General features: G+C 41.6%; 1 protein-coding gene across 1 annotated transcript in view; it reads left to right on the forward strand.

The window, feature by feature from the left end:
- cfap251 (cilia and flagella associated protein 251) overlaps window positions 1–24,734 on the forward strand; it is a 79,500-nt gene that overhangs the window by 46,241 nt on the left and 8,525 nt on the right. The window contains exons 13-18 of the mRNA XM_043715307.1: window positions 281–432; window positions 7,855–8,016; window positions 8,529–8,713; window positions 13,051–13,165; window positions 13,962–14,125; window positions 19,507–19,597. Coding sequence (XP_043571242.1) covers window positions 281–432; window positions 7,855–8,016; window positions 8,529–8,713; window positions 13,051–13,165; window positions 13,962–14,125; window positions 19,507–19,597 — 869 coding nt within the window. The remainder of the gene's footprint in view (window positions 1–280; window positions 433–7,854; window positions 8,017–8,528; window positions 8,714–13,050; window positions 13,166–13,961; window positions 14,126–19,506; window positions 19,598–24,734) is intronic.

The following is a 24,734-nucleotide window of genomic DNA, read 5'->3' on the forward strand; positions in this document are numbered from 1 at the left end:
TTCATTCAGAACTGCCATTTTTTTCAGGTTGCCATCTTTTTAATGGGGTTATCATCAGTATTAATAAGATACCACTTAGAGAATCTTGATTTGAAATTCATCCACATTAGGAATGTGACAAGGACTTGTAGTGAATTAACATCCTGTTTTAAACTGCACCCCATTTGTTTTTATGTATGCCTTGGAACTACATCAAGATTTGATGAACAAAAGTAATTTTGTTCATTATTTTCATTATTGACTTTTTCATTGGCAAAGTCCCACTTTCTTATTTCTGTAGGTTCACTGCTGGGAGTTGGATTTACTGATGGATGTGTACACATCCTTGATGCACTTTCTCTGACTGATGAGTTGCCAGAACCATTCCAATATGCCAGAGATGCTATTACTCAGATTACATTCTCACATGATTCCAGATTCTTAGCAACAGTAGTAAGTTTTTCAAATATTTATTAATAGACTAATCGATAGAAGAACTTTATACAAACATATGTATACTTGTATTTTGCTATCAGCAACCAACAGTTTTTGGCGTTCATTTTTTAGGAACTTGAAGGTATAAATCTCCAGTCTCCATTGGTAGTTTGAATTTGACACTCTCTGCAGGGCATCTGAGAGCAGGGAACATGTAAGCAACCTGTTCAGCCAATTAGATTACAGAATCTTCACAGATGACAAAGAAGGAAGTAAAGGATAAGAAATATAATTTATATTTAAATAATTGTACTGGAAAATGAGGTAAAGATGGATCATACTCATTAGGTAAAAGACATAAAAGTACAAAAGACAAAAATGAACAAAGATGTTAATTTTTAAAAACAAATCTGCAAGACCTTTCTTTTTTCTAAACACATTCCTCTTCAAACTTATTAAAATAACTTTTCATGGATGGAGAAGGTGTTCAAAAGAAATTATGACTTACTAGACCATTAGAGTATTACAAAAGTTGTCAGAGCAGAGCATTTAGAAATACATTATCAGAGTCAGCATTGTTTCATGTCAGTGACATAAAGACAGATACATTTAATAGGCCATTTTGAGGATGTAACAAGCAAGATAGATAAAAAGGAAGGAACAGATATATTTGAATTTCCGATGGGTGTTCATTAAGGTACCGCACAAGAGGCAGTTTAGTAAGATAAGAGCCCAGCATTTTTTTAGAATTAGAATAACTACAGTGTGGAAATAGACCCTTTGGCCCAACAAGTTGACATCAAACCTCCAAAGAGTAACCCACCCAAACCCATTACCCTTCATTTTCCTTTTACCTAACCTACACATCCCTGAACACTATTTAGCATGGCCAATTCACCTAAGCTACACAACTTTAGACTGTAGGAGGAAACCCACATAGACACTGGAAGAATGTGCGAATTCCACACAGACAGTCACCCGAGGCTGGAACTAAATCCAAGTCCCTGGCACTGTGAGGCAGTAGTGCTAACCAACAAGCCACTGTTCCACTGGGTTCTGGAAGTAGTATTTAACATGAATAAAGAGTTGTCTAATTGATAGAAGACAGAATGTTGAGATAAAGATGGCATTTTCAGGATGGAAAACTGTATCTAGTGGGGTGCCACAGGGATCAGTCATAGGCCACAATTGCTTACAATGTACATTAATGACAGAAGTGAACATGCCATTGGCAAATTCACATATGACACAGAAATAGGTGCGAAGGCAGGTAGTGTGAATGACATAGGGAGTCTATAGAGGAATAGAGACAGATTAAGTGAGTGGGCAAAAACTTAACAGTTGGAATGTAGTATGGAGAAATGTGAGGTTATGCATTTTGGCAGGAAGAATAGAAAAGCTGAGAGACAGATTACAGAAAACTACAGGGATTTATCCTTGTCCACAAATTATAAAAAAGTTAGCATCCATGTTCAACAGGTAATTGGGAAGGCAAATGGAATGCTGGCCTTTCTTTCAGAGGGAATGGATTATAAAAATAGAGAAGTTTTGCTAAAACTATATAAGGAATTAGTCAGACCACAGCTGGAATACGCTGAATAGTTTTGGTTTGCTTATCTATGGAAAGATACCCTTGCATTGCAGACAGTCCAAAGAAGGTTCACACAGCTATTTGCAGGTATGGAGGGACTGTTTTATGAGGAGAGGTTAACTAGATTGGGCCTGTAATAATTGGAATATAGAAGAATGAGAAGTGACCTTATTGAAATATACAAGAATTTTAGAGAAACTTCACAGGGTAGAGGTGAAAATATTGTTTCCCCCAGTGGGAGAGTTCCAGGACCAGACAGCATAAACTCAGAGTAAGGGAGTTGCTTATTTAAGACAGAGATGAGAATGAATTTCTTCTCTCAGATAGTTGTGAATGTGTGGAATTCTTTCCCACGTAGGGCTGTTGGGGTGGGGTCATTATATACAATCATGACTGGGTATAGACAGATTTTTAACCCCTAAGGGAATCAAGGGTTATGGGGGAAAAGGCATAAAAATGGAGTTGAGGATTATCAGGTCAGCCATGACTTCATTAAATGGCAGAGCAGACTTAATGAGCCCACTTCTGCTTCTGTGTATTATGGCCAATAACAGGTACGTGCCCATTGGTGCATTTGAGTTTTTTGAAAGGTAGAGGATCCTAATTGGAAGAGGTGAATTGGGAAGGCGAAGTTACTTCTGGTGAGTAACGTAATTAATGAGATGCATTTTTGAAAGACAAATCAGGGCAGGACTTGTACACTTAGTGGTAAGGTCCTGTAGAATGCTGCTGAACAAGGAGACTTTGGAGTACAGGTTCATAGTTCCTTGAAAGTGGAGTCGCAGGTAGATAGGATAGTGAAGAAGGCGTTTGGTGTGTGTAGGAGCGTTTTCCCCTGACAGGGAATGAAAACTCAGGAAGCAGGCAGAACTCAGGCAAGTGGAAGTTTATTCGTGCTGAAACTGGTTAAAGCAGGGGGAGGGCTAAAGGATCTTCCCTGAATCTGACCTCGATGTACAAGCTCAATTATTCACTTCATCTTTGGCTCAGATCAGAAAATGGATCAATGACACACTCTAACTTGTACAGTAAAAAGCAGTATTTTTTATACATTTCTGTATTATAATGATCACATACAACATGGTTACAGCCCATCCCTCCTCATCCATCCAGCCAATCCAGTCAAACACCTAAACAATTATGAGCATTCCTATGTCCAGCCTCACATTCTCATGATCTCATGGTGTTTAATAGAAGCTATAATCGTTAGGCCTTGGGATCTTTCTATGCATCATGTTCATTCACATTTCAAAGTTTATTGCTATACTCCTTTGGGCCTCTCAGGCTGCTTTTATCTGTAGAGATAGTTTGAATTCTATTATTTATTGTATCTCATGTGGTATCTTTATCAAATTCAGCTATTAGTCTTATATTACCCACTGTGGAGAGTGTGGTGATGGAAAAGCACAGCAGGTCAGGCAGCATCTGAGGAGCAAGAGAATCGCGCTTCCTGATGAAGGGCTTATGCCCGAAATGTCGATTCTCATGCTGCTCGGATGCTGCCTGACCTGCTGTGCTTTTCCAGCACCACACCACACTCTCGACTCTGATCTCCAGAATCTGCAGTCCTCACTTTCTCCTTATAGTCCTAATTATGCATGCAAAAATATAAAGGACAGTTAGTTTTAACTAATTGCTATAAGATTTGTAATATTGATTTTTGTTAGGAAGTTAGTTATAAAGTGTAAGGTTAAAATACAGCTTTTCCTACTCTTAGTAGTTTGTGATTAAAGGCTGTAAGTAACCTATTTTGTTCAAGGTGCATAATGGTATTTCCTGAAGATAATAATTTTAAGCATTGGTTTTTTATATATATATATATATATATATAATATGCTAAAAACTATCCTTACGATTCCCTCGAGAATTTCTAACTAAAACCTATTGCAGAGTAATTCAGTTCAAACAAATACAAAATAACTTTATCTGTTGTTCTGGTAACGACTTAAGGAGGTGACTGGGCTTATCCTGTGTCTGGTGTTCATTCATTCACTGGGGCAATTATTTTTCTATCAATGAGGGCTAAGCTTAGTTGCTTGTCTACTTTAGAGACATGCCCTTATCAGTACTAGGAGGAAGTGAGGACTGCAGATGCTGGAGATCAGAGTCGAGAGTGTAGTGCTGGAAAAACACAGCAGTTCAGGCAGCATCTGAGGAGCAGGAGAATCGACGTTTCGGGTTCCTGATGAAGGGCTTATGCCAAAAACATTTACTCTGCTCCTCGGATGCTGCCTGAATTGCTGTGCTTTTCCAGCGCTACACTGTCTACCCTTATCAGTACTGTCTGGAATGGGGTTCTTATAGCCTTGGTGTGACTTTGTTCAAAGATGTTGTCATTTTCTTCAATTAAAGGCTGGAACAGACTGTTTGTCTTATTTATCTCCTGTCAGCCATCTTGTGTCTTAATTCTAAGGCAGACTGCCTCATTCTGTAGGTTGGCCATTTTGTGTGAGCAGACATGGACCATTTTGTTATAAACATATACAGTACACCCCTACAGTATGCTTTCCTTTATTGGTCAGTGTTGAGTACAGGAGTTGGGATATCATGTTGTGGCTGTACAGGACGTTGGTTAGGCCACATTTGGAATATTGTGTGCAATTCTGATCTCCCTCCTATAAGAAGGATGTTGTGAAACTTGAAAGGATTCAGAAAAGATTTACAAGGATGTTGCCAAGGTTGGACAAAGTTAAACATCACACAACACCAGGTTTTAGTCCAAAAGGTTTAATTGGAAGCACACTAGCTTTTGGAGCACCGTTCTTCATCAGGTGGTAGAGGGCTCAATCCTAACATAGAATTTATAGCAAAAATTACAGTGTGATGTAATTATACATTGAAAAATTGATTGTCTGTTAAGTCTTTCATCTGTTTGAATACCATGATAGTTTCTCTTCTTTCATGTGTAAATCACAAAATCTTTTTTTAAAAAGTTACGTTCTCAGGTTAGTTGTTAACAATGGTGATAGCTAGGTTGGGGGTCGTGAGTGTGAGAAAGTCTATGTGTGTGTGTGTAGTGAGTGTAGAGTGTCTTAAGTCTGTGAGGGAGTGCATGTGTGAGTGTAGGAGTGTGTGTGTCTGTAAGGGTGTGTGTGTATGTCTGTGTGTGCGTCTGTGTGTATGTATGTCCGTGTGTATGTGTGTACAGGAGTGCCTGTGTATGTGTGGGAGTGTGTGTGTGTAGGAGTATCTGTGTGTGTGTGTATAGTGCAATGGTGGTCACCTGTAATGTGACATGAACCCGGTTGAGGCCCTCCCTATGGGTACCGAACTTAGCTATCAGCCTCTGCTCGGCCACTTTTCGCTGCTGCCTGTCCCGAAGTCCGCCTTGGAGGATGGTCACCTGAAGGTCCAAGGCTGAATGTCCTGGACCACTGAAATGTTCCCCAGCTGGGGGGGAACCCTTCTGTCTGTTGATTGTTGTGCGGTGCCCATTCATCCGTTGTTGTAGTCTTTGCTCGGTTTCCCCAATGTACCATGCCTCAGGGCATCCTTGCCTGCAACGTATTAGATAGACAATGAGTCACATGAGTACCTGCCATGTACAAGGTGGGAGGTGTTCCCATGCATAATAGTGGTATCTATGTCCACACTCTAGCGCCTACTGTGACAGGGTTGCATGGAGTTGTCCTGACAGCCGGGCAGCTTGCTACGAACAATGATCTGTTTGAGGTTTGAGGTTTAAAGTGGAGGTGCGGGGAAGGTCTTGGTGAGGTGTTCATCCCCATTGATAATGTGTTGCAGGTCATGAAGAACATGGTGTAGTTTTTCAGCACCTGGAAAATACTGAACAACGAGGGGTTGCAGCACGTGTCTGTCTCCTGAGGAGGTCATTATGGTTCCTTGCTGTGGCACGTCGGAACTGGCAGTTGATGAGTTGGGTATCGTACCCCGTTCTTGCGAGGGCACCCCTGAGTACTTCCAGGTGTCCGTCACATTCCTCCTCATCTGAGCAGATCCGGTGTACGCGTAGGGCTTGTCCATAAGGGATGGCTGTTTTAATATGTTTTAGGTGGAAGCTGGAGAAGTGTAGCATTGTGAGGTTGTCTGTGGGTTTGCGGTAGAGTGTGATGCTGAGGTGTCTATCCTTGATGGAGATGCATGTGTCCAAGAATGAGACAGATAGTCAAGAGTAGTCCATGGTGAGGTTGATGGTGGGATGAAACTTGTTGATGTCACTGTGTAGTTTTATCAGTGACTCCTCGCCATGGGTCCAGAGGAAGAAAATGTCATCAATGTACCTGGTATATAGTGTTGGTTGGAGATCCTGCATAAAGAAGAAGTCTTGTTCGAAGCTGTGCATAAAAATGTTGGCATATTGGGGTGCAAATTTGGTCCCCATGGCTGTTCTGTGTGTCTGGATAAAAAACTAGTTGTCAAAGGTGAAGACGCTGTAATCAAGGATAAAGTGGATGAGTTGTAGGATGGTGTTTGGAGATTGGCAGTTGTTGGTGTTGAGTACTGAGGCTGTTGCCGCGATGCCATCATTGTGGGGGATGCTGGTGTAGAGTGCGGAAACATCCATTGTGACGAGGAATGTTCCCGGTTCGACTGGTCCTTGGGTGCTGAGTATCTGTAAGAAATCCGTAGTGTCGCGACAGAAGCTGGGGATCCCCTGTACAATAGGTTTCAAGATGCCTTCCACATAGCCGAAGAGATTCTCACATAGGGTCCCATTAACAGACACACACACACACACACACACAAATTTTGTGGGGTGAATTTGTACTTGCAGGTTTCCATTATACTTTGCTCAAAAACTGCATGCATTCATGTAGAACTCTGAGCTCAAAAACTGCATGAATTCATGTAAAACTCCGATGTCTAACTTTTTACATTAGAATCAATCTAAACATCATGGCATAGACGGAGAACACAGGGGACCAACACCTTCAACATATTGTCTAGCTATCACCATTGTTAACAGCTAACCTGAGAATGCAACCTTTTAAAAAAAGGTTTCATAATTTACACATGAAAGAAGTGAAACTATCATGATGAAAGACTTAACAGACAATCAATTTTTCAATGTATAATTTCAGTTACGTCACACTGTAAATTTTTGCTATAAATTCTGTGTGTTAGGATTGAGCCCTCCACTATCACCCGATGAAGGAGCGATGCTCTGAAAGCTAGTGCTTCCAATTAAACCTGTTGGATTATAACCTGGTGTTGTGTGATTTTTAACTTTGTACACCCCAGTCCAACATCGGCATCTCCAAATCATGGCCAAGGTTGGAGGGTTTGAGCTATAAGGAGAGACTGAATAGGCTGGGGCTGTTTTCCCTGGAGTGTCTGAGGCTGAGGAGTGACCTTATAGAGATTTATTAAATCTTAAAGGGCATGGATTGGGTAAATAGATAAGGTCTTCTCCCTGGGGTGGGCAAGTCCAGAATTAGAGTGCATAGGTTTAAGGTGAAAGGAGAAAGATTTAAAAGGGACCTAAGGAGCAATGTTTTCATGCAGAGGGTGGTGCATGTATAGAATGAGCTGCCAGAGGAAGTGGGGGAAGGTTTAAAGGAATATAGGCTAAGTGCTGGCAATGGGACTAGATTAATTTAGGATATCTGGTTAGCATGAACAAGTTGGACAGAAGGGTCTGTTTCCATGCTGTACATCTCTATGACTTATATAGAGGCTTCTCACAAACAAATGGTGAGAAATTAATCTTGCCACCTCAAGAGGAATTATTTAATTGTGACAGTTGAACTCAACGGTGAGAATCTTATTTTTGTTTCATGCCTGTATACTCAACATCTCCGGGAAAGTTAACCTCTGCCCTGTGTCCCATCTGGAATCTATATGTCTTGCTTTGTATAATAGTTCTTGTAATGATTCTTTTGTTGCAGGACAGTAAAACCACAGTAACGGTGTTCATGTTAAAGGATAAATCTTGGCAATATTTAGGAAGGCAAAATGCACACTTTAAACAGATTCGAAGTCTCACATTTGGGACATATTTGGATAGTAATCAACCAAGGTTATTGTCTTTTGGAGAGGACAGAGTTCTGGTAAGTTACTGTGTTTAGTTTTAGCTTGAACAGACTCAATTAATGCATTAAAATCTATTCCTTTGATGTAATTCATAATTCAAAATAATCCAAACCTTAAATTCATTCAAATCCCTGAGTTAGCTGAAAATAATCACCTATTGATTAGCAAGAGGTAAAGCAAACAAGCAATATAGCAATCGCACTGGCAGGTCCAAAGCATGAAGAACAACATCATTCATGACAAAAGGAAGCAATGTACATTGAAACTCTGTAGCTCTTACTTCAAGTGATTAGTTATTTTCTTCTGATACTAATAGCTTTGTGTAATGTATTGATTATTCTTCACTGTACAATTTAGTCTTTCCATGATTTTTTGCTGGGCTCTTGTAATTGTGCTTTACTTATTTAATTTTCTTGGCTTTATGTTTGTTACCACGGACCTTACAAAATATTTTCTTATTTCAAAAAAATTAAAAAGTGGTCACCATTATCTAAATTGAATTTAATAAAATCCCATTTTTATTCCTGAGGTGGAGTACAACCTGGCTTCTAGTATTTTGGATGATCTGCGGATATTAAGTAGCGAAAGAATAGAACAAAGCGCTATCCCCACATGCATGACCTGGTACCCACCAATCAGTAAAGAGAGCTTCATTGTCACCGCCAACAATCAGTATAAGTTAAAGCTTTACAATGCCACTACCAAAATGTGCAGGTATGTGCAATCCATTTATTCAGAAAAGGTATACATTTTCCTTCAAAACACTAATCTTTTAAATGTATTTAATAAAAGAATAACTACATCATTGTGTTCAGGTTTGTTTTGTAGTATAGCTTGAACATTTTGAATTTTTCTAGATCCTTTCAGCTATTTTTCAATGCACTTTCAGCTGTCCTATTCTAAATCTTTTTGATAACCATAAACTATAACGTTATTAAAAAATTGCAGCTTAAGATTTTGTTGAACACCAGCGTATAACAATTAAAAAAACACATGGACACAGTATCATAAATGTATGTTTACAAAATTTTATTAATCTGTAAATTGACTTGTTTGGCAGAATTGAATTCTAGCTATTCCAAACAAAAATGTTGTAACAGAAATGTGGTTCCCTGCTGCATCCCTGGGAAATTTGAAACATATATAATTGATTGGGAGAAGTGCAAGTCAGCATCGATGTGAACTGGACTGACAGGAGTGTGTAGCACATCAGCATTGCTGTGAAGCAGGCTGAGAGGAGTGTGCAGCGAGTCAACATCACCGTGAGGCAAGCTGAAAAGGAGAAAGGAGAAGCCTGTGTTTCTGAAATAGTGCAAGAGAGTGGAGGGCCAGCAGCTTTCTAAAGACTGTATGACAGTGGGTTTCATAAAGAGCAGCAAAGAGAACAGAATCAATCGTTTCTCAAACAACATGAGACAGCGGGTCAGCAACTTCACAAAGAGAACAGCAGACCTGCATGAGAAGGGTGGTGATGGCAGGAGATTAAAAAGCTGGAGATTGAGCTACAAACACTGACACATCAGCAAAGGGAAGAGGTACCCGGACATGGTGCTTCGGGGCTATCACGCCCTTTTGATTAATTATGTCAAATTTGGTCCATGATGAGGAGTAGGGGTTTGTAACTGTGAGTGAGGTAGGTACGGAAATGCAGAATTTAACTTTGGAGAAGACTCAGCCATTGCTCTTGTCTAACAGGTATGAACTTCTTCCTCCAGGTGCAGACAAAGGCAGGGAGGATGAGTGAACAGACAATATGGTGGAGAAAAGAGAAATATGATCATATTACAAGAAAGCATAATTAAGGGAATAGACCTTGTAATCCGCAACAAATGCAGAAAGTCCTGAAGGTTGTATTACCTACCTGGTGCCAAAGTTTCTGGGTTGGAGAGCAACTTGGTGTAGGAGGGGAAGAATCCAACTGTTGCGGTCCGCATAGGTAGGGCACATATAGGATTAGGAATGATGTTCTCCTGAGGGATTACAAGCAACTCAGACCTAAATTAAAAAGCAGAACCACAATAGGGATAAACTCTGGATTACAACTTGAACCACGTACAAATTGGCATACGGTAAATAAAACTAAAGAGGTCATTGCATGTGGGAGAAATAGGTTCTAATTCATGAGGCTCTGCTCTAGTACTGGGAAAAGAGAGTTTTATTTGAATTATTCAAGGATCAGTGACCTGGTGAATTGTTTAAATAGAGTTGTAGGTAAGCTTTAAATGACTTAGTGGGGTCAGGGTTCAATTGAAGGCAAGTTTTAAAAAAAATCAAAGAAATGAGAGAGCAAAGGTACAAGGTAGTGAAGAGGTGAACCAATAATCAAAGTGTGACCGAAAGGGTAGAAAATGTACAAAGAGGAGTTCAATAGAAATTAGAAGCAGAGAGGGTAATAATAATAAAAGGCCAAAGCTTAAGGGTCTTTATCTGAGTGTCTGCAGCTTTTTTAACAGGAGTGATGAGTTGACAGCATAAATAGAAATAAATTAATGTGACATAATAACTGCTGTGGAGATGTGGTTACAGGATGACCAACACTGGGACTAAATGTTCAAGGATACTTAAAATTGTAGAAGTATAGACAAAAAAAGGAGATGGGCTAGCTTTGCTAATAAAGGATAATCAGTGTAGTGATGAGTAGTGATATAGGTGCAGAAGATCAATGATGTGGAATTAGTTTGTGTGAAAATAAGGAATGGCAAAAGAAAGACGTTACAAGTGACAGTAGTCTATTGGCCTCATCAAGTTGTCTTACTGTAGGACAAGGTATAAATCATCAAATGATGGAGGTGTGTAAGAAGGGTTCTACAAATATAATGGGTGATTTAAATCCGCCAATTGACTGGGCAAATCAGATGAGCAAGGTTGACATAAAGACTAATTTCTAGAATGCATCAGGGATTGCCTCTTCGTACAGTATGTTGCACAACCTGGAAACCGTTTATTCAGTAATGTGTAATGAGGTGGGATTAATAGATTTCATAGTTAAGGATCCTCTGTGCATAGTGATCACAATGTAAGAGAACTTCAAATTCAGTCTGAAGGACAGCAATTAAAATGGCATAGCACAATGATGTTAGACTGTGTTATCAATCATAAAATGTCTTTTCTGTATTTCAATGACATGCAAAGCAATTGCAACATTTTTAGTGATTCAATGGATGACAATGCCTTTCAACCCATCTTTATTCAATCCACAAAGACCCTAAATCCTCTCATGTGGAGCCAATTGTTTCTTAAATAAGGTCAGAAGTAGGGACATTGGCTGACTTTAAGTAGTGTTCAGTATCATTATGATTTCTCAGGTACTGAAGCAGTCCATGCCTGCATGTGGACTTAGACAACATTGAGACATTGACTGATGACATTCGTGGCACTCAAGTAGCTGGTGATGACCATATGCAACATGGGGAATAACAAAATCTCCCCATGACACTTCCAACATTTTTATGAGTTATTATTGATCAGAAACTGAACTGGGCCAATTACGTAAATACTGTCACTATGTGACCAGGCCAGAGGCTTGAAAATTCTTTGCCAGAATTAATTAGATTCCTTACAGTGTGGAAACAGGCCCTTCGGCCCAACAAGTCCACACCGACCCGCCAAAGCGCAACCCACCCAGACTCATTCCCCGACACCTTACACTACGGGCAATTAGCATGGCCAATTCACCTAACCTGCACATTTTTGGACTGTGGGAGGAAACCCAAGCAGACACAGGGAGAATGTGTAAACTCCACACAGTCACCTGAGGTGGGAATTGAACCCAGGTCTCTGGCACTGTGAGGCAGCAGTGCTAACCACTGTGCTACCGTGCCATGTCTTGTCAAAGCCTGTCCATCATCTACAATGCACAAGTCAGGAACATGGTGGAATGCTGTCCGTTGTTTGTATGAATGTAGCTTCAACAATATTCAAGAATGTTGACAGCATCCAGGAAAGAGCAAGTCACCCAATCAGCACACCATTCACAACCATTAATTTCCATCATCACCATAACCACACAAAGTGGAAGCAGTGTGTGGTTTCTACAAAATGCTCTACATTAACTTGCCAGTGTCTTTCAAAAGCAACTTTCAAACCCACAACTATTAATACCCAGAGGTGCAAGGGCCTCAAATGCATGGGAATCACCATCCTGACTTGGAACTATATTCATCGTTCCTTCACTGTCACTAGATCAAACTCCCTTCCCAACCTCACTGTGAATGTATTTACACTTCATGGCATGCAGTGACTTGAGAAGGCAGCTCACTAAATCCTCTTCAAAAGCAACAAGAAATGGAAACAAATACTGGATAAAAGCTTTGACAAAGGGTCAGTTAGACTCGAAACATCAGCTCTTTTCTCTCCTTACAGATGCTACCAGACTTGCTGAGATTTTCTAACATTTTCTCTTTTTTGGAAACAAATACTGTATTGACTTGCCACACATGCTCATATGCCATCAAAGAATTAATAAAATAGGTTTTGATGTCTTTGCAGATATTGGTCCTATATTTTCCTTAATTATTTTTAACCTTTATTCTTCCTCAAATTTTCTAAATTGATTTTCTGACTTTCCTTTTCCAATACGATTTAAAATCTTATACACGTTCATACGATAAATTTTAAATAGCTTCTTTCTACATTACAAAATCCTAGTATCTCTAAAACAAGGCATTAGCTTTTTGACTTTTCTTTGCTTGAGGTATTATTTTTCAATGCTTTCTTTTAAATCTATGTCTGTGTTTTTATTTTTAGCTCTCTTTATTCTTTGATAACCGTTTGAAAAAATGTTTATGCATATTCTTATATTAATCCTATTGAGCTAATTCCTTTGCCCTTTCAGAATCTGAAGAGGTCAACTTTTCTCTTCATTTCAAATCATTCTTGTTTAGTATGACAGACTGACAGAATCCAGGGGCGAACCTGGAGTGAGAGCAATAGGAGCCGGTGTCAAGTAGTGTCTGGGGAGTACTTAAAAAAAGCTTTGAGCACATTTGAACTCCTGTTTTGATTATATCCTGCAATTCCTTTTATTGTCACATTATTACCTTTCTCTCTAGGAAGACAGTCTTAAGTCCAATGTATGGATCTCCTGTTAGAAAGATGGAAGTTCTCCCTTTCTCAAATGGGAAGGAAAATAAAATTGGTTATTTAGCCTACATCACGGATGATAAGGTACACACTCATCAACAAAACGTCTGTGCCAAAAAGTAATACAATGTGGTGATGTGCTTCACAGTTTTCACTGATTTGTGAGAGAAACTATTTGTAATGTTTCTTTACTTTTAACTGTCTGCTTCCAAATTAATTCTGCAAAGACTTTATGATGTGGAAGTGTGCTCTTTGGAAATGTGGTATGTGTAATGTGGAATGTGGAATGTATGAGGAATTCCTTGCACGTGAGGAAGGTCCCATTCAGAGGTTTACACCTTTCTTTGTGCCGAGTCAGCCAGACTATTGAACTTAGTGTCTCTGCAGTTCACAAATAATTTCCTAAGATTCAACTCCTGGCTCTTGTACAGTTACTCCAATTGAAATTGTGTGCATGTGAATGTGAAGTGGTAGTAATGTTGTGTGTATTGGTGAAGGCTGTTTTGGTTGATTCATTTGCTAATCTCGTATGAAGCATTATCTTTCTGCAAGGTGTTCTTGTCCACTGAGATCTACATTGCCAACATTCCCAGAGAAGGAGTTTTGAGGTGGGGCATGAAGAAGGAGTGGCTAAAATGCCTATTTACATGATTTTGTAGGGATTTCCACTGATTTGCAACTAAAGTTAAGACATGAGAATTTTTGGACACCATGAATGTTCACAGGCCAATATTACTAAGTGAATAAATTACTCTGTATTTATATTTGAAATGTGGATTGGGCTCTATTGAGGATTGTTGCACAAGTGTAATGCTCTGCTGATTGATGTAATGACCATATGTAATTATAAATTCTAAAAATCTTTCTCACTATTACCTAGGTGGGTTTACAAACTCTGCCACTGGATGGAAACCCCCACAAGTCCTGCGCAGTCATATGCCATGGAACAATGGTGTCCAATATTGCCTGTTCAAATGATGGTTCTTATATATTCACTGCAGGAGGAGATGATTGTACTGTGCATATGTGGAAAGTTGATCTTGCGTAAGTACACTACTGGTTTTCTTTCAAGGAGCATTATTCTCAAGTAGTACTAAAATGACTTGCACTGGTAATGCATGTTGTTGCAGAGAAATCTAGTTGCTGTTTCTGGAACTTTAAAAAAGAATTCCTCTGCAGAATGTGGACTTTGCTGACAAGGACAGAATTTGTTGCCCTTAAGTTGATTGGTTCTGTAGGCCAGTTCAGAGGGCAGTTAGATTCAGTCAGGCTGTGGGTCATGAATCACATGTAGGCCAGACCAGATAGGGATAGCAGATTTCCTTCCCTAAAGGACATTTGCGAATGACAGTCGACAATGGTTGCATGGTCACCATTAAACTAGCTTTTAATTCCAGGTTCATTGAATTCAGATTTCATCACTTGCCAGTGTAGGATTTGAGCCCAGGTCCCCAGAACATTAACCTGGGTCTCTGGATTGCTAGTCCAGTGACATTGCTACCACCACCTCCCTGATGTTGCTACTTGAACATCTATGTGAAGCATATACATCCAGGAAAACTATTAAAACGTTATCAATAGCTCTCAAAATTATATAGCTATTTACATAACTGCCAGACTCCTCAAAATATTTTATAGCCAATGAAGCACTTTCTTCTTTGAAGTGTAGCTACTGTTGTAATGTAGGAAACAATGCAGCCAATATTAGAAAATTCTCATGATCACTATTGTGATGATGGCCAGATGATTTTGTAAAAATCTTTTTTGAGTGATAAATATTGGCCAAGCCAATGGGTAATACCTCCCCTGTTCTTTGAAATAGTGCCATGTGATCTTTTACACCCACTTAAGCAAGCGCTTGAGGCCTTTTATAAATCCCTCATTTGAAAGACAGCACCTTTGACAGAGCAGCTGTCCCTCGGTACTGCAATGGTGGGACAGCTTGATATTATATTCAAACCCTGAGCTCTGGCTTGAACCTTGTGACTCAGAGGTAAAAGTAGTATTATCTGAACAACTCTAAATTCAATCCCAAATCTCTGCTGCAATAGCTGACATTGTCATGAATGCAAAGTTTATGCTATTGTTGATTGAGATAATCTCTTTGAGATATAATGGAAGAATGAAGGAATGATCATTTCAGCTGCTCTGAATTCTGCCCAACAACAAGCCTGGTGGCTTTGCTGCTGTGGGGCCAATCCGAAGGAGACCTACTGGAAAGGTGCAAGGTGCCCACACATCTAGAGAATTGCAAGACTTTACAAATAGTTACACTTTAACTGTTTATTTAATAGTATGATGGAATCAAGTTGGGAATTATAGATATCTTATCAGCATTACTTTCTGAACTCAAAGCACATGTAATACATATTGTCTTGCAGTTAGTTGAGTTTGGGATGTAGACATCAGTAGAAAGCAAGAGCAGAAGCAAGCAGCTTGGGGCAGCTGTGGGAGCAGGAACAGGCTGCAAGGCAGTGAGAACAGGCAGCACGGGAATGGCAGTGGGAGGAGGAACAGGCTGCAAGGCAGTGAGAACAGGCAGCATGGGGGATGGCAGTGGGAGGAAGAACAGGCTGCAAGGCAGTGAGAACAGGCAGCATGGGGGATGGCAGTGGGAGGAAGAACAGGTTGCAAGGTAGTGAGAACAGGCAGCACAAGGGGTGGCAGTGGGAATGGGAACAGGCAGCACAGGGTGTGGAAGTGGGAGCAGGTACAGACTGAAAGGCAGTGAGAACAGGCAGCACGGGGGATGACAGTGGGAGAAGGAACAGGCTGCAAGGCAGTGAGAACAGGCAGCCCAGGGATGGCAGTGGGAGCAGGAACAGGCTGCAAGGCAGTGAGAACAGGCAGCACAGGGGATGGCAGTGGAAGCACGAACAGGTTGCAAGGCAGTGAGAACAGGCAGCAGGGGGGGTGGCAGTGGAAGCAGGAACAGGCTGCAAGACAGTGAGAACAGGCAGCACGGGGGATGGCAGTGGGAACAGGAACAGGCTGCAAGGCAGTGAGAACAGGCAGCACAGGGGGTGGCAGTGGGAATGGGAACAGGCAGCACGGGGTGTGGAAGTGGGAGCAGGTACAGACTGCAAGGTAGTGAGAACACGCAGCACAGGGGGGTGGCAGTGGGAGCAGGAACAGGCTGCAAGGCAGTAAGAACAGGCTGCATGGGGGTGGCAGTGGGAGCAGGAATTGGCTGCAAGGCAGTGAGAACAGGCAGCACAGGGGGATGGCAGTGGGAGCAGGAACAGACTGCAAGGCAATGAGAACAGACAGCACGAGATGGTGATGGAAGTAGGAATAGGCTGCAAGGTGACGAGAGCAAGCAGTTTAGGGCAGTGATGGGGCTGAGGTTGAGGCTGGAGCAGGGGAGGTTGAACCCTTGTGAGGAGTGTCATCCTCAGGAGCAGGAAAATTGACATTTCGGGCAGGAGCCCTTCATCAGGAATGAGGCCAGGAGCTTCCGGGGTGGAGAAATAAATGGGAGGGGGGTTGGGCTGGGGTGAAGGTAGCTAAGAGTGCACTAGGTGAATGGAGGTGGTGGTGAAGGTGCTAGGTCGGAGAGGAGGGTGGAGCAGATAGGTGGGAAGGAAGATTAGCAGGTTGCTCAGGTCATGAGGATGGTGCTGACTGGCAGATTGGAACTGGGGTAAGGGTGCGGGGAGGGGAAATGAGGAAACTGATGAAGTCTACGTTGATGCCCTGGGGTTGAAGTGTGCTGAGGTGGAAGATGAGGTGTTCTTCCTCCAGGCGTTGGGTAGTGAGGGAGTGGCATTGGAGGAGACCCAGGACCTGCATGCCCACGGCAGAGTGGGAGGGGGAGGTGAAATGTTTGGCCATGGGGTGGTGGAGTTGCTTGCCGCGGGTGTCACAGAGGTATTCCCTGAAGCGCTCTGCGAGAAGGCGTCAAGTCTCTCCAATGAAAGGAGAATGCATTGGGAGCAACGGATGCAACAAATGACATTTGTGGAAGTGCAGGTGAAACTTTGATGGATGTGGAAGGCTCCTTTGGGGCCTTGGATGGTGGTGAGGGGGAGGTGTGGGCGCAGGTTTTGCAATTCCTGCGGTGGCAGGGGAAGGTGCCAGGAGGGGAGGGTGCGTTGTTGGGGGATGCGGACCTGGCCAGCTAGTCACGGAGGGAAGTGGTCTTTGTGGAAAATGGTAGGGGTGGGGAGGGAAATATATCCTGGTGGTGGGGTCCATTTGCAGATGGTGGAAATGTTGGCGGATGATGCGGTTTATGCGAAGGTTGGTGGGATGGAAGGTGAGGACCCAGGGTGGTTCTGTCCTTGTTGCATTTGGAGGAGTGGCGTTTGAGGGTGGGGGTACGGGAAGTGGATGAGATGCGTTGGAGGGCATCTTCAACCATGTGGGAGGGGAAATTACGGTCTCTAAAGAAGGAAGCCATCTGGTATGTTTTGTGGTGGAACTGGTCCTCCAGGGAGCAGATATGGTGGAGGGGGAGGAATTGGGAATAGGGAATAGCATTTTTGCAAGAGATAGGGTGGGAAGAGGTGTAATCCAGGAAGCTGTGGGAGTCGGTGGGTTTGTACTAAATATCAGTGTTGAGTCAGTCACTGTTGATAGACATAGAAAGGTCCAGGAAGGGGAGGGAGATGTCAGAGATGGTCCAGGTGAATTTAAGGTCCGGGTGGAATGTGTTGGTGAAGTTGATGAACTGTTCAACTTCCTTGTGGGAGCATGAGGTGGGACCGATTCAGTCATCCCCTCCTAGCACCTTCCCCTGCCACCGCAGGAATTGCAAAATCTGCGCCCACACCTCCTCCTTCACCTCCATCCAAGGACCCAATGGAGCCTTCCACATCCATCACCTGCACTTCCACCAATGTCATTTATTGTATCCGTTGCTCCCAATATGGTCTCCTTTACACTGGGGAGACTGGATGCCTTCTTTAGGGAACATCTCCAGGACACCCGCACCAATCAACCTCACTGCTCCGTGGCTGAACATTTCAACTCCCCCTCCTACTCTGCTGAGGATATGCAGGTCCTGGGCCTTCTCTGATGCCTCTTCCTCACCACCCGATGCCTGGAGAAAGAATGCCTCATCTTCCGCCTCAGAACAATTCAACCCCAGGGCAGCAATGTGGACTTCCCCAGTTTCCTCATTTCCTCTCCCCTCACCTTACCCCGGTTCCAACCTTAAAGTTCAGCACCATCCTCATGACCTGTCCTACCTGCTAATCTTCCTTCCCACCTATCCTCTCCACCCTCACCTTTATCCCCGCCTCCATCTACCTATTGCAATCTTAGCTACCTTCTCCCCCGCCCCACCCCTCTCCAATTTATCTCTCCACCCATGAGGCTCCCAGCCTCATTCCTGATGAAGGGCTCCTGCCCGAAACGTTGATTTTCTTGCTTCTCGGATGCTGCCTGACCTACTGTGCTTCTTCAGCACCATTCTAATCTTGACTCTGATCTCCAGCATCTGCAGTAGCCAATTTTCCCTCGGAGTCACCCAACATGGCCAGGCACCTACAGACTGTACTATTGAATTGTTAACTGTGTTTGCTTTGCTTTTAGTTTTTAGTAAGTTTTTAGTAAGAAGGACTGTAATGTTTCGCATTTTAACTTTGTTTTCTTTATTTTTCTGCTTTGTACCAAGACCCTGTATCTAGGTATCTTTGTACCTAAGATTGTGCCTTAATTGGCGACTTGTAAACTTTTCACTGTACTCATGTGAATACATAGAACAATAAACAAATCCAATTCAATTCAATTCAGTTGTGGTATCAAGTTGCCGGGTAAGATATCCTTGAGGTTCATAGATACAAATCAGTCAGCAGTCATCTGAGAGACAGAAAGTAGGAGATAGAGCTAGCCAGAAGTAGAGAAAATACTGACCTTATTGTTAACCACTCAGAATGAGGATGAGAACTTGTGCTTAGATTGAAGAGACGAGTTTGCTCCCTCGTTTTGGTGTTTAGAATGATGTTGCTTTTAGTTTGTGTATTACAGTAAATGTCTTAAAGCTTGAAATCATACTGTCCTTTCAGTCAGTTTCTGAAGCTCAGATTTTTTTAAAGTCACCAGCCTAGGTGGAGACCATTGGTAACATTATTTGGTGTAATCATGAGAGTACTACCACTGACTTTAATTTTCACTCACAATTTCCATTCTATATTATTTGAAAGTGCACAAAAATTGGGGAACAATTGCAAGTTTATTAATCTTCTTTGATGAGATTGCTAAACTCCACAAAACTTGGAATCCTTCCTGGTCTACATGACTGAGCAAAGTATCATAAAGTTCTTTAATGGAGCAAGAACTAACAAAAGTTTTGATTTTGGGGCCATTAACTATCTTTGCAATGATTGATTATTCAATGCTCTTGTTTCATTATACACTGTGTCATTAGAATGTTAAATGTAGAGGTGAGAAAATAAATGATCTATTTTCTGATATTGAAGAGCCCATGAAGCAGTAACTGCACTAGGAGGAGAGGAATTGATTCCATTCTATGGCTTATTGGAAGGTGGAAGAGATGGAGAACTATTTACGGTAATGATATTTCTGGATTTCTCTTAATTTGTAAAAAAAATCAGATTATAAAAAAACCAAATAATATTCTTGTTAAGGCATGGCATTTCAAGCATGTATAGCTTTATAGTGTCTGGGCAATTATTAGAAGTAAGAATGGCAACCCCAGAGGTAGTGACGAGGTTGCCATGTGTGGAGATGAGGTAAAAACAATGACTGCAGATGCTGGAAACCAGATTCTGGATTAGTGGTGCTGGAAAAACACAGCAGTTCAGGCAGCATCCGAGGAGCAGTAAAATCGACGTTTCGGGCAAAGGCCCTTCATCAGGAATACAGGCAGAGTGCCTGAAGAGTGGAGAGATAAATGAGAGGAGGGTGGGGGTGGGGAGAAAGTAGCATAGAGTACAATAAGTGAGTGGGGGTGGGGATGAAGGTGATAGGTCAGGGGGACGGTGGGGGAAGGTAGCAAAGAGTACATTGGGTGGATGGGGATGGGATGAAGGTGAGGACATGAGGTACAATGGATGAGTTGGGGGAGTTCCAAACTTCCAGCTCAGCACTGTCTCCATGACTTGTCCTACTTGTCCACCTATCCACTCCACCCTCCTCCCTGACCTATCACCTTCATCCCACCCCCACCCCCAATGACACTTATTTTTCTGTTGGAGAAAAATAACTCCTTTCGCCAACCCTCCTAAAAACCAAACAGATTTTTTTTGACCCTGTCATACCTCTCCACCAAATAACCGAGAAGCAACGACCTGAGATTTGGTTTAACACAACATTAAACATGAATTTTAAAACAAATTAAGGTATGAAGAAAATGTAACAACTTGCTGAACAAACAAAAATTAATGGTAAAGCAATAATTTAATCATTTTAAACACAAGGAATTCATAAAAATGATCATTTAAAAATGCCAAATGGCGTAGCTAATATAATAACATTTTTGCCTTTTCACTTAAGAAGCTAATCTAGAGAGAGAGAGAGAGAGACAAACTACAGGTACTGTCCACCAGGAAGGGAGACCGAGACCAAGCAAAGGAGTTGGGTTAAAATTGTGTTCATCTATGATAGCACACATTCCAAGGTGGCCTATGAAATACATACAAAAGTGGGAGTTGGAAATGAGGTGTTCCCTCTTTTCTCTTTTGGGGAGAAGGGAGGAGGAGGAGGATTTGTCTTCGATCAGCATATGTGCATGTCTGTGTGTTTATTTGTCTGGACTGAACCAAGCAGCTTCTGATCAATCTGGTATGACCTCCTTGACCAATGATTGCCATTTTTCTGAACAACAGCAATTCTTGACCAATGTGGATTGATATATACCTGGGATAGAGTACTTTGCAGACTCACAATCCTGACTGACAGTCTAAACAGCCAATCAGCCTGAGCCTCCTTAGCCTCCTAGAGGTAATGATTCGCTCCATCTGTGGTTTTCTGATGGACTAACTTTAAAAAGCAGTTTTCATTCAAGATCCCAAGAAATGATTTAAGCGTGGGGGGCTGATGTGGAAGATCCATTGTCGACTGTCAAGTAAGGTCTTTAATAGGAAGTTGAGAACTACTTAGGAACATTATCCTATTACTGCTGGGATTAATTCTGCAGACAGCTTTCCCCCTCAGAGTACCGGGTAGCAGGGATCCTTCAATCAGTGCCTGATTGAGAGACTGGAATAGGGTAGGTTATCCTTACAGGGGCCTATCCTTCTGAACCTCTTCCAACTCAAGAAACTATGTCCCCCTCCCCCTACCTCTACCTGCGATCCTGAGATTCCAGAGGGGAGCTTTTCTGGCAGCAAACAAGTCTTGCTCTGTGGATCTGTTGAGCATAAGAGCTGATGCTATGTGGGGCTTCTAGCCTTGGGAACATGATTATAGGGAAAGGCTCAGAAGTAGACTCAGTTACAGATTCCACCCCCAATTTGGCATTGCTGATCCTAAAATGCGTAGGCACCATTATCAACCTGGATCTACTGTTGATATGTTTTTGGATTCATTTGACAGTTACTTCCATAAATGGATCCTGCATTCATCATGACATGAAAAGTAGTGACAATAGTGTGACCCAGGATCATAAAGTACCAACATTGTGTTATCTTATATATGCAACAGTGAGTGCACTAGCAATGTGGAACTGATTAGCACTCTTGGTTAGAAAAAAATCAATATTAAAACTAGGGTGGTTCATTTTGCCTTAACAGAACAGTAAATCAAGCAAAAAAGCCAAAAAAACTGCATTGCTGGAAATCTAAAATAAAAACAGAAATTTCTGGAAAATCTTAGCAAGTCTGGCAGCATCTGTGGAGAGAAATCAAAATTAATGTTTCCGGTCCAGTGAGTCTTTTTCAGAACTACTTCCATTCTGAAGAAGAGTCACTGGACCTGAAACCTTAATTCTGATTTCTCTCCAGTAAGTCAGGCAAGGTTTTTTTTTGCTGAATCTGATCAGCTTTATCTTTATAAATAGGAGCAGGGATGGCACATTCAAGCCCTCTATCCTGCTCCTCATGCAACTAAATCATGGTTGATTTTCCTACTGCAATGCTATTTCTTATGTTTTTCTGACATCCTTGATTTCATCAATATCTAGAAGTCTATTGATCACCATCTTGATGATGTTCAGTGACAGTGCAATGACTTATTAAGAGCTTATTTGACTCCTACCTGTTATTCTTTATAGGCTTCCATGGCTGAATATATGTTCCTCTACTTTTCTGGGCAAGAAATTGGGAGACTGAGCTCTGAGTCCCTGCCTACCTCAGGGTTGACCACTAGTATTGCCAGTAAAATCAACTCATGTCAATTTAGGATTGAATTTCTCCAAGAGAAGATCTGCTGTGCTTGCAGATAGTTAGCTTAACATATCAGTTATCCCAGCATGATGAAATCATCTGTTTGTGTTTGCCTCAATCTTATCAGCATAATGGTTTTGATGACTGAACTATTTGAATCAAGGGAACCTATTGAGATAGTTAGTTCCCCATTGTCAAAATGACAGCAGTCTTTCCCTCTGTACAAAAAAAAGTGCTAATACTTTGTGAGTTAATCCTTACACACCACAATCTGACTGCATATCATAAACGTAGTTTAAATAAAAAATCTCTCTTGCCTAAAGAGAAAGATCTTGCGTTTATATCAAAAAATTAACTTCTTCAGTTGATCACAAAATATTTCATAGTCATTGAACTATTATTAAACTATAAAGTCGAATTTTATAGGGATCTGAGCAACATGGCTATGGTGAGATCTGTGGCAAAATCAGATAAAGAGTTTGCCAGTGCCATCAAAACAAAAGAAGGATCTTGTTCTGTTTTTTATGCTTTTCACAAGCAGCATGGTAACTTTCCCACAAGGCAGCAGCAACTTGCCAGTTAAAGGAGATGATTGTTTGGTAAATGTCTTGCTGACAGCCCAACTCAGCTCTTTAATACCCAGTTGTCTATCTTTCCCAAATTCACTGAGTGAATTAGAGTTTGCCAGGAACCACGGAAACATGAATTGTGGCAAATTCAACTCACTGCTTGCTCCAAACAATCTCCAAATTGGACAATGGGACACATTGCATGGGCACCAGACACTGCACTCCACATCCGTGGACATTGACACCTGATATGTGCTACTTTCTAAGAATCTTCAAGACACATCACTGATCCTACTTGTGGTAGGCTTCTCCACTCACTTTGAATTTATCTCTGATGCTCACAACAGTCCTACCTTGCATTGCATTGCATTACCTTGCCTTTTTTGATGTTTACCCCTCCGCTGGAAGTGATGAGGCTTATCATACTTTTGGGTTGCTTTGTCCTTTAGTACAGACACAGGGAAGGAAGCTTGTTATGGTTGTCAGCGGTTTTCAATCAAACCTTTGCTCAGGGGTCTCAGTATAGTAAGTCAACGGCAGCCTACGATACCAGTCCAGGGATTTGGAAATGGTCAGTCAACCACTCAGGATGGTCAGATGAAGGATACTTTCCACATAAGGAGTGAGGAGCTGAGTGTTGGGTAGTCCATCACTTGTCTTGAGATGTTTTGACCCATTGAAGCCTGCTTTCCTCATAGAATGAGAATGAAGCACAAATTATAGGAAATGTAAGTGGGTAGCACAACTGTTACTTTTGGTGCAAGTGAGGAGGTGTTTCAAATGAGTAATGAGACAGCACAGAGGACTGGTTAGTGGTGTCGGAGGTTTGGTGGGTGACAGCTGTTATGAACCAGGCCAAACCCCCTCAAAACATTTCAAGAAAGTAGCCCCCAGACCCTAACTTTGCTAGTTATTTTAAGCAGGTTTCACAGTGTCAGGTTTGAAGGGTTTTAGGGCCAATTTGATTATAGCTAACAGATACTGCCTCAGACAAAAGGCTTTCAAGTTTCAAAAAAAAAACTTCCAGGATATTCCAGGAGTGATGCAGCTGGCCAACCACTTAGTTTTAAACAAAACAGAATTTATTTGCAAAATTACTGAATGAACATAAACAAAAAGAGAACATAATATAGAATAATTAGCCTATCCAAAAACCCAACAGATTATCCCAATTTAATGATGCTGTTCCAAATACTTGTAACAATCCCCAAAAACACCCCTTGGCAAAAAAAGAAAAAATCCAACACAGGTTCTTACAGGAGAGACAGCAGAGAAATTCAGCTTGGAATACCTTCTTCCGTGTAGCTGTTTCTTTGACCAGCAGCCTCAAAGCTGACTGCTTGCTAAAACCAAACCAAACCAGAGAAAAGCTGAGCTGGGAGAACTAGCCACTTCCCTTTCATTGTGCAAGTTCTTTTTGAAACATGAAAGCCTTTTTCCCGAGGCAGTATCTGTTAGGTATAATCAAATTGGCCCTAAAACCCTTCAAACCTAGACACCGTGAAGTCTGTGTCTTTACAACAGTGCTGTAAAGAATTAAGGACAACATAACCTTGTTAAGGGAGCAGCATCTTCACAGAGCTTGTGAGGGAGGACATTGCAGTCATTAGTGAATGCAGTAGAAAAGCTTAATAAAAGAATTGTGTATGCTGTAAATCAGAAACAAAACTAAAATTGCTGGAAAAGCTCAGCCTGTCTGCCAGCATCTGTGGAGAGAAATCAGAGTTAATGTTTTGGATTGAGTAATCCTACCTCAGAAAATGAGCTTTGGTGATAAATACAGTAGCTGAGAAG

Source organism: Chiloscyllium plagiosum, chromosome 25, assembly GCF_004010195.1.
Source record: "Chiloscyllium plagiosum isolate BGI_BamShark_2017 chromosome 25, ASM401019v2, whole genome shotgun sequence".
Lineage (NCBI taxonomy): Eukaryota > Metazoa > Chordata > Chondrichthyes > Orectolobiformes > Hemiscylliidae > Chiloscyllium > Chiloscyllium plagiosum.